Consider the following 12,681-nt stretch of genomic DNA (forward strand, 5'->3'; position numbering starts at 1 on the left):
GAACGCTGAGTCACACCACTTACTGTAAGACTTTAATGTGTTCGTTTTAACTTATAGCATTTTTTGAATTCTTTTTCTTCTTTTTTTAACCTAGAAGGTGTATATATATTGGAATTGCTGACAGTTTTATTCATAACAGAATGAACAGCATATTTGTCCATGTTTGCACTTTTCAAATTTTAGCAAATGGTTTTGCAAATGATTCAAATTGACTTTGCTAAACATTATGGTGGGAAAATTGCTTTGAGCTCTGTTATATACTCTAGGTATAACATCAAACAACTTCTTTGAATCGAATTTATAGCTTTGATGTTTAAAGTTTTAGTCTAGAGCATAATGCAGATGTAAAACTGAAAAGCTTAAACTTTTTAATCAAACTTTCCACACTTCTGTAATATCTACTAAGCTTATTAGCTTGAAAGAAAAAAATTGACCGGTTTTGAAGGACACTGAATTATTTTGTCGTAATTATTCAGAGATTCTGATGACTTTTTGCTGCTTACGGGTATTTTTTCACAGAAAGTGTACTCAATACACTTCAGTGATATGTGAGTTTTGATACTTTCACGTAACTATGTGAATGAGAAATGAAATAAAAGAAAACTGTGAAAGGTTCCTCAGATTTTGGGGAACCAAAGCTCCCATCTTAGGCAGCAAATATTTTTCTCATCATAGTCTTATTCAAATTCAAGTTTCAATTGCTTTGTGTTTATGTATTAGATCAACAGTGTTGCACAATAAATAATAAGCAACTCAACATAGGGTGGAGAAGCAACCCAGGGGACTCCTGTTGTGTGTTAGTGAGAACTTCCTCCTGCGGGTGGTAGAGGAGCCAACAAGGAGGTGTGCTCTGCTGTACCTCGTACTCCCCAACTAGGGAGGGGCTTGTTGAGGATATAAAGATCAAAGGCAGCCTTGGCTGCAGTGACCAAGACATGGTGGAGTTGTTCTCCTTCGCCTGGGAATTCTTATGTTTCCTTCTGAGCTTCCTTCTCTCATGACACCTCATTTAAGAAACTCTCTCTCTCAGCTGTCACATAGTTTTCTTTGCTCTGGATGCACTGAAGGAGGCCTGCAGGAAGGCTGAGGAGGGACTGCTTACAAGGATGTCTAGTGACAGGACAAGGGGCAATGGTTTTAAACTAGAGCAGGGTAGATTTAGAATAGGCATCAGGAGAAGTTATTTGCAATGAGGATGCTACAACACTGCGACAGGTTGCCCAGAGAGGTGGTGGAGGCCCATCCCTGGAGGCATTCAAGGTCAGGTTGGATGGGGCTCTGGGAAACCTGATCTGTTAAAGATGTCCCTGCTCACTTCAGGAGGGTTGGGCTACATGACTTTTAAAGGTCCCTTCCAGTCCAACGCCTTCTATGATTGTCAGTCTCTTTAGTTCCTTATTGTCTCATCTGCCTTTTTCTTTTCTTTCCCTTTGGTTCTATTTCTACCTCTTTACTAGAAATAAGAAGCAAAAAGGTTCTGAGGTTTCTCACTCACAAGCCAAATGCCTAATTGTCAAATTAGGAATGTTTATGTGCTTAGAATAAGTAGTTTGAAAAAAAAAAAGTAAGGCTGATAGCTAATGACCTAAAAAGAATTGACTAGATCTATTTATTTTGAGTCTAATGGTAGTCCAGTGTAGTTCTCATATGTGTCTTTTGGGACTAGAATGACATTGGTATTTCATTTGGTTCTTCATTTCTCTTCCTGGGTGACTTGCTGTTAGTCTTTTGTCTCTTTGATATCAATTTTCTCAACATCTTTTGTTACAGGATAAACCAAACAACCTCCTGCAATCACTTTTTTTGTTTCCAGCTTCAGTGTTGTGGGGCTTTCTTTGCTGAACTTTCTTATATTTGCAATTGTATTTTTAAAACACGTCAACAAAACTGGGTATAGAACTTTGGTGTTAGTTTTGGTTGTGGCACATACAGAGGTTGGGTGTTTTCCTCCTCTTACTCAGTTCTATCCTTTTTATACCTCTACAAATTGCAATTAATTTGCTAATTCATCATCTTCAGAGCTTGCATTCAGATGCTGGTTTGCTAAGTCCTCAGACAAACCTCTTTATAGTTGCTGCAGGATTCACTTGTTGGTGTAAGAAAGTTTGCTGACAACAGTATTTCATTTTGCAGCTGTGGCCTGTTTTAGAATGAGCTAAATTAAAAGAAATTTAGATGGAATGGGACCATCAACTTAGGTTTATCCGTATGGCTGAGGCACACGTCAGTTAGACTAATTCTGCCAATCACCTGCTCTTCTTGTCACCAGTTATTTTTTATTTACTGCATACTATGGGTAAAATTTTTGAGTAGAGTTAGGCTTAGACAGCAATTAAAGGCATCCCTTTTTAATTGCTGTTTTTCGATTATACATTCTCTTTCAAATCTGTCAGTTCATCAGCTTCTGATAAATTTAATACATTTTCTGCTATTCTGTGATGTTATTTTTAAACAGTATGTTGTGCAGCCATATGTCTAAGGCCTTACACAAGTCTCAATCTATCTTATTATCTGTTCTGGCAACTCTGCAACTGTGTAAAAATGACTTTTTGACAACAAAATAACTTTTTAAAACAAAACCTATTCTCCACTTGTTTGGAAAATGTTATGTATCAGATATTTGAATTAATCTTCAGAAGCTCTACTATTACTTTGTATGGAAGTGATGTCAAGAAGTCATTCTGCATGTCATTTTTAACTATTGGTATGTGAACATGTTTTCCATTTCTGTGATATGTCCATGGAGTTTAAAAGTAATAGAGATTATCATATGTTTTATGTTGGTAAAGCAGTTAAGCTGGTTCGCAGAAGGGTTCATATTTTGCTCTGTTTCTTAGTTTGGGAACAAAGTAAGCACAGCATCGCGAAAAGGCTTTCTGTCATTCAAGAAAAACTGATATGGCACTGTGCAGGACATAGAAGTCTCTTTATAGGTGTATTCACAATGTCATTTCTTAAGGCAAAGTACTGCATACTTAGCTGAGGAAAAATAATATGGCTTCTAATAGTGCTTTCTGCACGGTTACGTTTTTTCAGTCCTCTAGATTTTTAAATATGTTCTAAATGGAAGACTGAGATCACAGTATTTTCAGGGTTCATTGGAAGCAGAGTAAAACTCATTTATAAAATTACTTAACTAGGTGGTTGCCTAGTAACAAATGCATTCAGTGCAGAGTATTTGAGTTGTAGATAACATCCTATGTAGAATCTTCAAAACAGTATTAGTAATTGCATTTTTACTACATACTTTTGATTTTGCTATTTTACTGGGTTTTCCATTTTTGTTCCTAAAACTGAGAAATTGCCACTTATGTGAATTGACTAACTTCTTAATTCTTTCATTAGACAGTAAACAAGATATCAATAAACAAGTAAACACTGGTGAAACATTCTAACAAACTTCATTTTGGAACACTTAATTTTTTTCTTATTATATTTCAAGAATTCCTCCCTTTTTTTTCCCCTTTTTCTCCCTTTTTTTTTTTTTTGGATAGTGGGAGAAACATAGATCTTGTGACAGGCTTGACACTTTGAGCCATTCTTTGAGTAGGGGGATATCTAAGTGCTAATGTGAATCCCCATATGCAATGCTTCGTTCTTATTGCTGTTGAGCAGGGAACTCAGGAACCTGTGTTAAGAATTCATCTTCTGGCACATCTAGACTCAAAACTAAAACGCTTGTGTCTAATTTTCTGTGTACCTTGTCTTTAGTGTGTATCTGAAGGGCACACAGACTGACTGTAGAGGGTGTGTTGAATTGATCCTGGGTCATCTGAATACCAGATGGATTTCTAACTAGTGGGCAATTCTTCAAAGATTACATTGTATAAACTCGTCTGCTTCACTTAATTTTGTGCTTGAGTTGAACAGTCAGGGATATACTTTCTAGCTTGATTATTATTCATTCTGTGAATGTGATATTTTAATACATGGAAATGGGAAGACTGCCAAGATCACAAAGTTCAGGGAGAATTTTAGAAGTCAGATAAAAGAGTATCTATATGCACACTCTGTATGCTCTCAAGTGGCAGCTGTAATGTAATGAGATGATATGCAAATCTTAAAATGTATTAGGAAGAAAATGATCGTGCTGTGATCAATTTACAACCCAGAGAGGCACTTCCTATACCCGATCCTTTACCATTTACAGTGTAAATGCAGATGATGCTTGAGTGTGGAAATTGGTCTGGGATAGCTATCGTCTGTTTATTTTTTCTGTATACATGGAATTTCATGGTATGATAATTGTGTTCTGCGAACGTGTATGGTGAACATGCTGCCAATTCTCCACATGCCATCATGAATGCTTCTGAATCAGATATACTAATTAGACATGTCAATTAAATGTAGTTCTGGCAATTTTATTTCCTACTTGCAGTGTAACATCAAATCAGTAAAATACAGTAAAGCTTTCAAAGAACATGATGTGCAAATACTGTGACAGTTCAGTGTTCCAAAGAAAGCCTTGTAAGTTCCAAATGGTGCTTATATTTTTACTGAGTTAATTAAACACATATGAAGATTAACATGTTTGAAATTATGTGCCAGTAGTGAAGAAAGTGCACTTAGCTGCTTACAGCCAGCCAGTGCTAGGGAATATAAACAGAGAACTTTGTCATCCAAAATGTCGTTTCAGGAATTTTTACTGCAGTTTCAGGAGAAGACTGTGTGTTCATGGTGTCATGTATATGAAGGTATAATCTCTGATTGGGACTTCTAGGACCAAATAATAAATGATCCAACATATGAAAAGTATTAATGTTTGAATGGACCGTATTTACTAGGGGCATCTATGCACTTTCAAGACTTAACTTTTCTTTAGAAACATCTGAGAGCAAAGCATAATAATGCTTGCTCTTCAAGGTAAAGTCAGAAGAGTAGTTGAAAAATGCATGCAGAGAACTCTTTTCTAAAAATACATTAGAATTCTAAAAGCCATTATGAAAAATAAAGTCTCTATAGTGCTAAGATAGAGGAATAATAGATAAATAATTGAAACTGAGTTATAATCACAGATAAAATGCAAAAATAAATGATGTGTTACAGTTGCATATTCAGGTAATTTTGTTCTTCTGACTTCTAAGTTCAGCACTGGTTTAGTCCCCACTGTTTGTATATTGCCATGTATAATTAAAAGAATAAACAAAACATTCTGCATATGTATGTGATGATGTGCAGATAGATAAGGTTTTAGGTTACAGGTTGAATTTAGTGTAAGTGAAAAATAATTGGGAGAATTGTTATGATACATTGGTCTTTTAGGGTAAATACAGCTTTTTTGCTTCTTGATTATTTTGAGATATATATTAATTATTGATATTTTGTGTTGCTAAGTGGATATAAAAGAAGAAAGATTTTTTTTTTAGGTGGCCTTGAAAGAAGGAAATTGATGGAATGATTTAGAGTCTTAATAGTCTTCTTTTAAGTGTGAAGACACAAATGATAGAGCAAAAGGTTGCTGATTACCTGATTTCTTGTAGCACTCTGACTTGATTTTTTTCCTTGATATAAATACAAAACTAATAGTCCAATTAATTTGCAAACTTTAAATTTATAAATTGAAAAAATTGTGTAGGTACTATATACATATGCACAAGTATATGTATGCAAAGGTGTATTTTGTTTTAAAATATGCTATACATATTAGTAATTATAGTTGCTCGAGTTAACTCTCTGCTGCGTTTTTCATGTGGAATCGTAATTCAGGGTTTTCAACCTACTCCTTAACTTCAGGGCCGACTGCCAGATCAGTGGAATTAAAAGGCTTCTTTTATACAAAGGTTTTGAGAGTGACAAATCTCGGTAAGCTGTAACTGTTCTCTAGGCATTTTTTATGTCTTGAAAGAAAACTCTGAACAAACAGCTTACAGTTAAATGCTTTTAAAAAATCATACTTCCACGGTTATTAAGCAGAGTTCTTGTTAATTGTTTAAATACTTGAAATGCTTTCCTACCTTGGAATGGAACTGAACGTGCTTTCAAACCAGTGATTTCAGGCTCTTAGGGGATTTGAAAAAAAATTATTATTGAATTTAGCAAAATTCAATAATGTTTTCCAGGCTGAAGCTCAGTTACACCTCCAGATTGTTGTACTTATTATCAAGTGTTGGTGAACAAAGAACAGGATAAATATATCAGCCAGTGGTTACTGTTCTTACACACTCAAGTGTGCTTTTTAAAAAAAGGTACAAATATTAAGTGTATAAAAATTAAACCTGTACCAGGTACAGGTGCCCCAGGGGCAGCAGGGAGGCCCCTGTGAGGAGTGGCCGGGGCAGCCCTGGGCCGGACACAGCTGGTTTCAGCCGGCTCCAGCCGACCCCCTGCAGGGCATGACTGGGACCCTTGGACAAGGTGACAGTGACTCAGGGAAAACACCTTCAGGCCAGGGTAAAACCACAGTGCAGCAGTTTAGAGAGACAGGAGTGAGGAAAAAAGTAGGTGAGAATATCCTGCAGACACCAAGGGCAGTGCGGGAGGAGGTGGTGCCCCAGGGAACCCAGACAAAGCCAAAAAAACTCCAAATGAACAAGGAAGAAAATCACCCGCTTGTAATTCATCTATTTCAATTACACAGCATTTCCTTTGACTTTTAACTCAAAATCTATATCTCAAGTAAAACCTCATATCGTTTTAAACAGAATTTAGCCAGATAAAAGTTACCAGTCTTACTCCCCATGAGACAGACATTCATGCATTTGAGACAATTTGAGAACCTTGCATATGTCTTCAGTTACAGTGTTTAAAAAGCCTTTTGATGAATATTGCTGTGAATTTTGTTTATAAATACTAATGCTAGTAAGAAAGTTGTGAGCAAGCCTATACACCTCTTAATATTCCAGAAGGAAATGGGAAAATTCTTGTGTTGTTTCCTTATTCCTCTCTTAATGGCTGCTTTCATTGTTTTTGAAAATTACCTAGAAATACATGTAATATGCAGGCTGTTATGTGGAACAGAGTATTTAGTTTTAAAGCACTATTTCTGTCATGCAGAGGCATGTAATGCAAACATGTAGGGAATTCGCAAAAAAAAAAAAGTCTGTCTGTTACAGAATAGATTGTCTAGGAGACTTGTGGAAAGGTCAAGACTGAGGAATGTCACAGATTATACTTTTCCTTTTTTTCAGAATTCTAGGTTGATTTGGACTAAGGAAGAAATTACACCAAATTATCTGTCCTAGTTTTCCCAACAAATTGGACTATCCCTTCTTAACAAAGCTAATTTTACTACTGTTGTTCCTCCATGTCAATTAATGACTGCTAACCTTTTGGAGGGCAGAAGTAAAATAAAATAGATGCATGAGCAAGGTTTGATGGAATTGCGTTTTTGTGTAGTCTCTCAATACAGGATAATCACTAACTCACATCTATTGTACACCTTTTGTAGAAAATATTAACCACTTCTTTCACATTACAGTTTTATAAGGGATGTTCTAAAACTCTGTGTTTGATTTCTTGCTTTATAAGCCTTGGATCATTTATAGATTTTCTATTTTTTAACAGGTTGAATCAACACAAAGTATGATTAGGATTTTGGGCCTTTCAGCTACATTACCTAATTATCTTGATGTTGCTACATTTCTGCACGTCAATCCCTACATTGGACTATTCTACTTCGATGGCCGTTTCCGACCCGTACCGCTGGGGCAAACCTTTATAGGGATTAAGACAACCAATAAGGTAAGGAATCATGAATGCCAAAGAAAAGGTTGCTGTTTGTTTTGATACTGCTTCGTATATGGATATGTAGTGTGTACTGGTTTTTTATTCTACAGGTATTTCATTAAGCATATTTTCTTCTGCGTGAAGATACACATAATCAAAAGGTGCTTTAAGAATCATATTTCTTCATTTTCCAATCCTTGTAAATAAGCCTTGTTGCAACTGGATACAATGGTATCTAGCTTTGCATTTCCTCCGCTTTGCTACTAACTACAGAGTCACTGTAGCAGCTGACTAGTCTGCTTAGTCTGCTTCTCTCATTTCAGTTTTCTGTTTTACTAGAAATAGCAGTGCTATTTGTAAGACTGCATGAGCATTATAAGAAAAATAGTAATTTATATAATCTGGACATATTGATATATACGCTAACACAACATGCATTGATACTGGTAGGATATAAGTTATTGGTGAAAACAGGGTGCTAAGCCATTAACTAACATATGTTTACATTGGGTGGAAAATGCATTGAAGTAGTCCCTAAATAAGCTTCTGTACTCTATGTCCTCTTGTTCATGTTGGGAAGCAGGAAGACCATGGTCAGGTAAAATATTGTGTTAAAAAATCATATGTGCAGTGCCACTTGACATATAACTCATAATTCTTCCTTAAATACAGGAATTAATACAAACACTTTTCTGTAAGATTTCCTACTCATCTCATTAGCTGATAATTAAAGTTTATATAACTTTTAGAAAATCTTGTTCTGCTATGATTTAATTTAACAGAAGTCAAAACATTTTCAATCAGAAGTTAATTTCATAGCTTAATAATAGCTTTTTTTTTCTTTCTTGCCTTTCTTACTAGGTTATTTAAGTAGTTCATTCCATCTGCAGTGCAGGAAAGAAACTTTTGCAACTGTAGGGAGCCATTTCAACTCTATATACACACAAGAATAGTTTACCATATGGTGCTTACCATGATTTGCATATTTTAACCTTCATTAATTGTTTCAAGTACCTTCCCTCTTATTTGCTGTTGCATTTCTTTAATCTTGACACTTGATTAGAATATTTAGTTTGTTTCCACTGTATGGTAAGAGGAAAGGAAAGTCTCCATTTCTTCATACTCAGTTTAGAATGCATTTATGATTTAAAAATCAAAGAAATATACAAATAATCCTATAAATTTCAAGTTGAGGAAATATTAGGAGATAGTTGTCATTCTGAAATGTAAGTACCTGGTAGACTGTTCTGGTACACAGCAAGATTTTTTTCTCTTTGCTTTTTAGAAGAATGTCATTGCAGATTTAAAGTATTCTATTCACGATAATACTGGTACTAAAGCCTCCTTATTATTGCCAATAATTCTTCAGTATGAGAGTGGCAAGACTCTGGAATAAATAGTCCAGAGAAGTTGTGGATGCCCCCTTCCTCGAGGTGTTCAAGGCCACGTTGGATGAGGCCTTGAGTAGCCTGATCTAGTTGAGAGGTGGATCTAGTTGAGGGAGCTTGGGTTAGATTGTCTCCAAGGTCCTTTCCAACCTAGGCCATTCTATGATTCTATGAATATCAACAACCTTCTGATCTATGTGAGAGGAGGAAAGTAACGTAAGAACAGAATCAAAAGCATTTCTTGCAGAACACCAGTGCTACGTTTATATCCTACTAGTGAGTAGGAGAAAATAGAAGGCTGTTAGTTACTTTAGGTAGAGGCTTGGCCACAACTTTCTGACATCCTTCATCCAAAAAAAATTGGAACTGATTAGTGATTTGCAGAGTCATATGCAAACTGTAGGCAAGATTTCAAAGGCGAGAACAGCATGGTGTATTTATTATGCATAGAAGTTAGCCAGAAAAGCTCTTCAAACTCCGTACGTCAAAACCTTTAGAGCATATGGGACCAAGACTAAAGTTTGGTTTCTTCAGTCAGAGGTCTTTTAATGTAAAAAATTTTTCTTTCATGTCAGTTATTTTTCTCTATACAAGTTTATGTTTTCTTCTTCAGGTTTAAATGCAAAGAATACATAAAGTTACCTTTGTATGTATTAATACGTATTTATGTCCCTGTGTATTTATGCACTGCCTATATAATTTGCACTTGTTTTTATTTGAAAGAATAATTAATTGAAATGCTAGCTTCTCATTTTCAAAATAATTAGACTGGCTACTTGTCTCTTACAAACACATCTATAGTGTCTCATCTTTTCCTTACTAGGCTTGTACAATTCCAAATATGAATGTTCTCTTCTTCTCTCTGAAGCTGTTTTAAAGCTGCAATTTTTTACTTTCAACTAATCTAGATAACTGCAAATACTAAATTCCTGAGTTTGAATTGTTACATGCTTTGCTTTTATAAAGCATTTTTTGTGCTAAAAAAAAAGTTAGTTATACCAACATAAATGTACAAATGAAGAATAGAATGATTGCTCTGATTTTGAACTTCATTTGTTTTGGTTTGTTACAACCTTAATACTGAGGTGTATTCAAATAGATACATGCTAATTATATTGTGGTGCATTAAAGAAATAGAAGAAAAAATCTTGAAGAATACCTTTCAACTGAACTCTTTGTTTTGGAACCTTCCTGAAACATTTTGTTTATCCATAATTGAAAACTGTGTACATGGTAATACCACTCTTCCTTGTGCATGATACCATTATGATGAAATTTCTTTTCTCTGTAGCAAGGAAGCTAACAACCAGTAATTTCCTGGATATGTATATCTACAATATAAAAATTATTTTTATATTACCAGGTAAAAGAACCTGATGTTAGGTGAGATGATGTGTTAAATGGGTATTTCATCAATATCCTGGGAAGTAAGATTCCTTAATGTGAAACAGTTAAAGAAAACAACTTGGTCATGCCTCTTTGGTCATAAAAAAGACCCAACAAGGTCATATAATAAATATTCTGTACACTGCCTGTATTCATGTTTTGTCTACATATTTTCATGTTCTGTTTATGAATTTAAGAATACCAGATACCATATGTTGTTAGGAATAGAAACCAGTATGTTGTAAATTTAATTGTATAATCACATTTTTTTCTTTCATTGTTATATATAATAGAGAACACTTAAAGATAGAAATGCTTTTAATATGAAGTATGATGTTTGTTTTTCAGGTGCAGCAGCTGAATCATATGGATGAAGTATGTTATGAAAATGTGCTGAAGCAAATAATGGCTGGACACCAGGTATTTATTTTTTGCTTTGGTTTGCATTGAAAACACATGTAAAGAAATCAATTTTGGTCATCATAGCTATGATGTTATTATTATTGTTTTTATTTTTGCTGTTGTTATTTTGTCACTTCAGAGGTTGTTTCTAATCTTGAAGTCACACTGTATCGAAACAGCATGCAAGAGAATCCAAACAGTCTAAATAATGTTAGCTTCTAGCGTAGGTGAAAATTCCTGGTACTTTAACAGATATATAAATTAATGAATGTATATTTATGTCACTATTTTAAAATGAAAAGGCAAGTAGGTCAGTGCTTTAGAGACTTTACACTTAGGTACACTTAACGATTATAAAAAGAAAAATATTGCACTTAGTTATTATTCTTAGCTTTTCATATATCTTTCAAATTCTAGTGTCTCCTGTTAGAGATGAGGGATGAGAATTATGCAGTATTCAAGACATGACGCACAAGGGCTCAGGTTCTGTCATCTGAAATATCCTGGTTTTGTGTTTTGTTTTCTTTTTAAAGCACATAATCTTTCATTTGCCTTTGCAATAGAGGTTTCTACAGTGAATTTTCAAGTATAGTAGAATCACCAAATGTTGTGGAATGGAAGGGTCCTTGAAAGGTCCCATAGTCCAACCCTCTGCAGTGAGCAGGGACATCTTTAACTGGATCAGGTTGCCCAAAGACCCATCCAACCTGACCTTGAATGTCTCCAGGGATGCGGCATCCACCACCTCTCTGGGCAACCTGTTCCAGTGCTTCAGCACTCACTGTAAAAAATTTCTTCCTTATATCTAGTCTGAACGTACCCTCTTTTAGTTTAAAACTATTCCGCCTTGTCCTGTCGCAAGAGACCCTACTAAAATGATTGTCCCCACCTTTCTTATAGGCCCTCTTTAAGTACTGAAAGGCTGCAGTATTCCCCTCTGCTATGTTTGTGGGCTAAAATCATTTGCCTGAATAGTTTCTCATTCTGTTATTACTGTGAATCACCCTCACACTGTCTCATTTTTGTTAGAACCCTGCACATGCAGCAGCATGAGCAGCAGTAGGTGTAGCAGGTACAGCACCTGTTTGGAGCAGGAATAAATGCTGGTATCCTCAAAGAGGCTTTCCACTAAATAACCGATATATAAAAGGGGGAAACTCTTTCCTACACAGACCAAGAATTGCATGTTCTCCCCTTTTCACATAAAATTCAGATTGTGGTGCTTTTGAAAGATGAACGTTGTTTTATTACTTGAGAGGGGGAAATAATTCAGCAACAGCTTCTTAATCCTCCTGCTCCCCTTACTTTAACACCATTCTTCTACTTATCTTCCTTTGCTGATATCAGTTACTGTTGTTACATTCAGAAGACTTTCATGAAGATTATACGTGTAAATGCTGATAGTTTCTTGAGTGAAGGATGTTAACAAAATTTGTTGGCAGTTGCAAGGGAACTTTATTTTATTTTATTTTTCCTTGTCAATTATGCATAATTCTGCCTTACCAAATACCTAACACGAGGGTACATTTAGTTTCTTATCTATAATTCCTTTTTTTGTTTTTGTGTATTTTCACTAGCTGTAGATAAACCTACAGGTAGCAGATTCTTTAATTCTCTATGTCTAAATATGTTGAATTCCCAGCAAGAAGTTGCATCTTGTTGCACTATATGTATTGCACCTTTCATCCCCTCTGTTTTCTTCACACTGAGGAAAAACTGCTACAAACATATATAAGATTATTTGGGAAAAATAAAGTACAATAAATTGTTTAGGCACAATTAGTTGTTTAGGGGCCCAAGAGAGTTGGTAAGTATTCAAGGACCACTTCTTCCAGGCTCA

At 35.2% G+C, this 12,681-nt stretch overlaps 1 protein-coding gene across 1 annotated transcript in view; it reads left to right on the forward strand.

Moving 5' to 3' along the window:
- LOC104277559 (activating signal cointegrator 1 complex subunit 3-like) overlaps window positions 1-10,889 on the forward strand; it is a 66,239-nt gene extending 55,350 nt beyond the window's left edge. Inside the window, exons 7-8 of the mRNA XM_009874230.1 lie at window positions 7,504-7,680; window positions 10,788-10,889. Coding sequence (XP_009872532.1) covers window positions 7,504-7,680; window positions 10,788-10,889 — 279 coding nt within the window. The remainder of the gene's footprint in view (window positions 1-7,503; window positions 7,681-10,787) is intronic.
- Window positions 10,890-12,681: the final 1,792 nt, after the last annotated feature.

Source organism: Apaloderma vittatum, unplaced genomic scaffold, assembly GCF_000703405.1.
Source record: "Apaloderma vittatum isolate BGI_N311 unplaced genomic scaffold, ASM70340v1 scaffold3078, whole genome shotgun sequence".
Taxonomy (NCBI): domain Eukaryota; kingdom Metazoa; phylum Chordata; class Aves; order Trogoniformes; family Trogonidae; genus Apaloderma; species Apaloderma vittatum.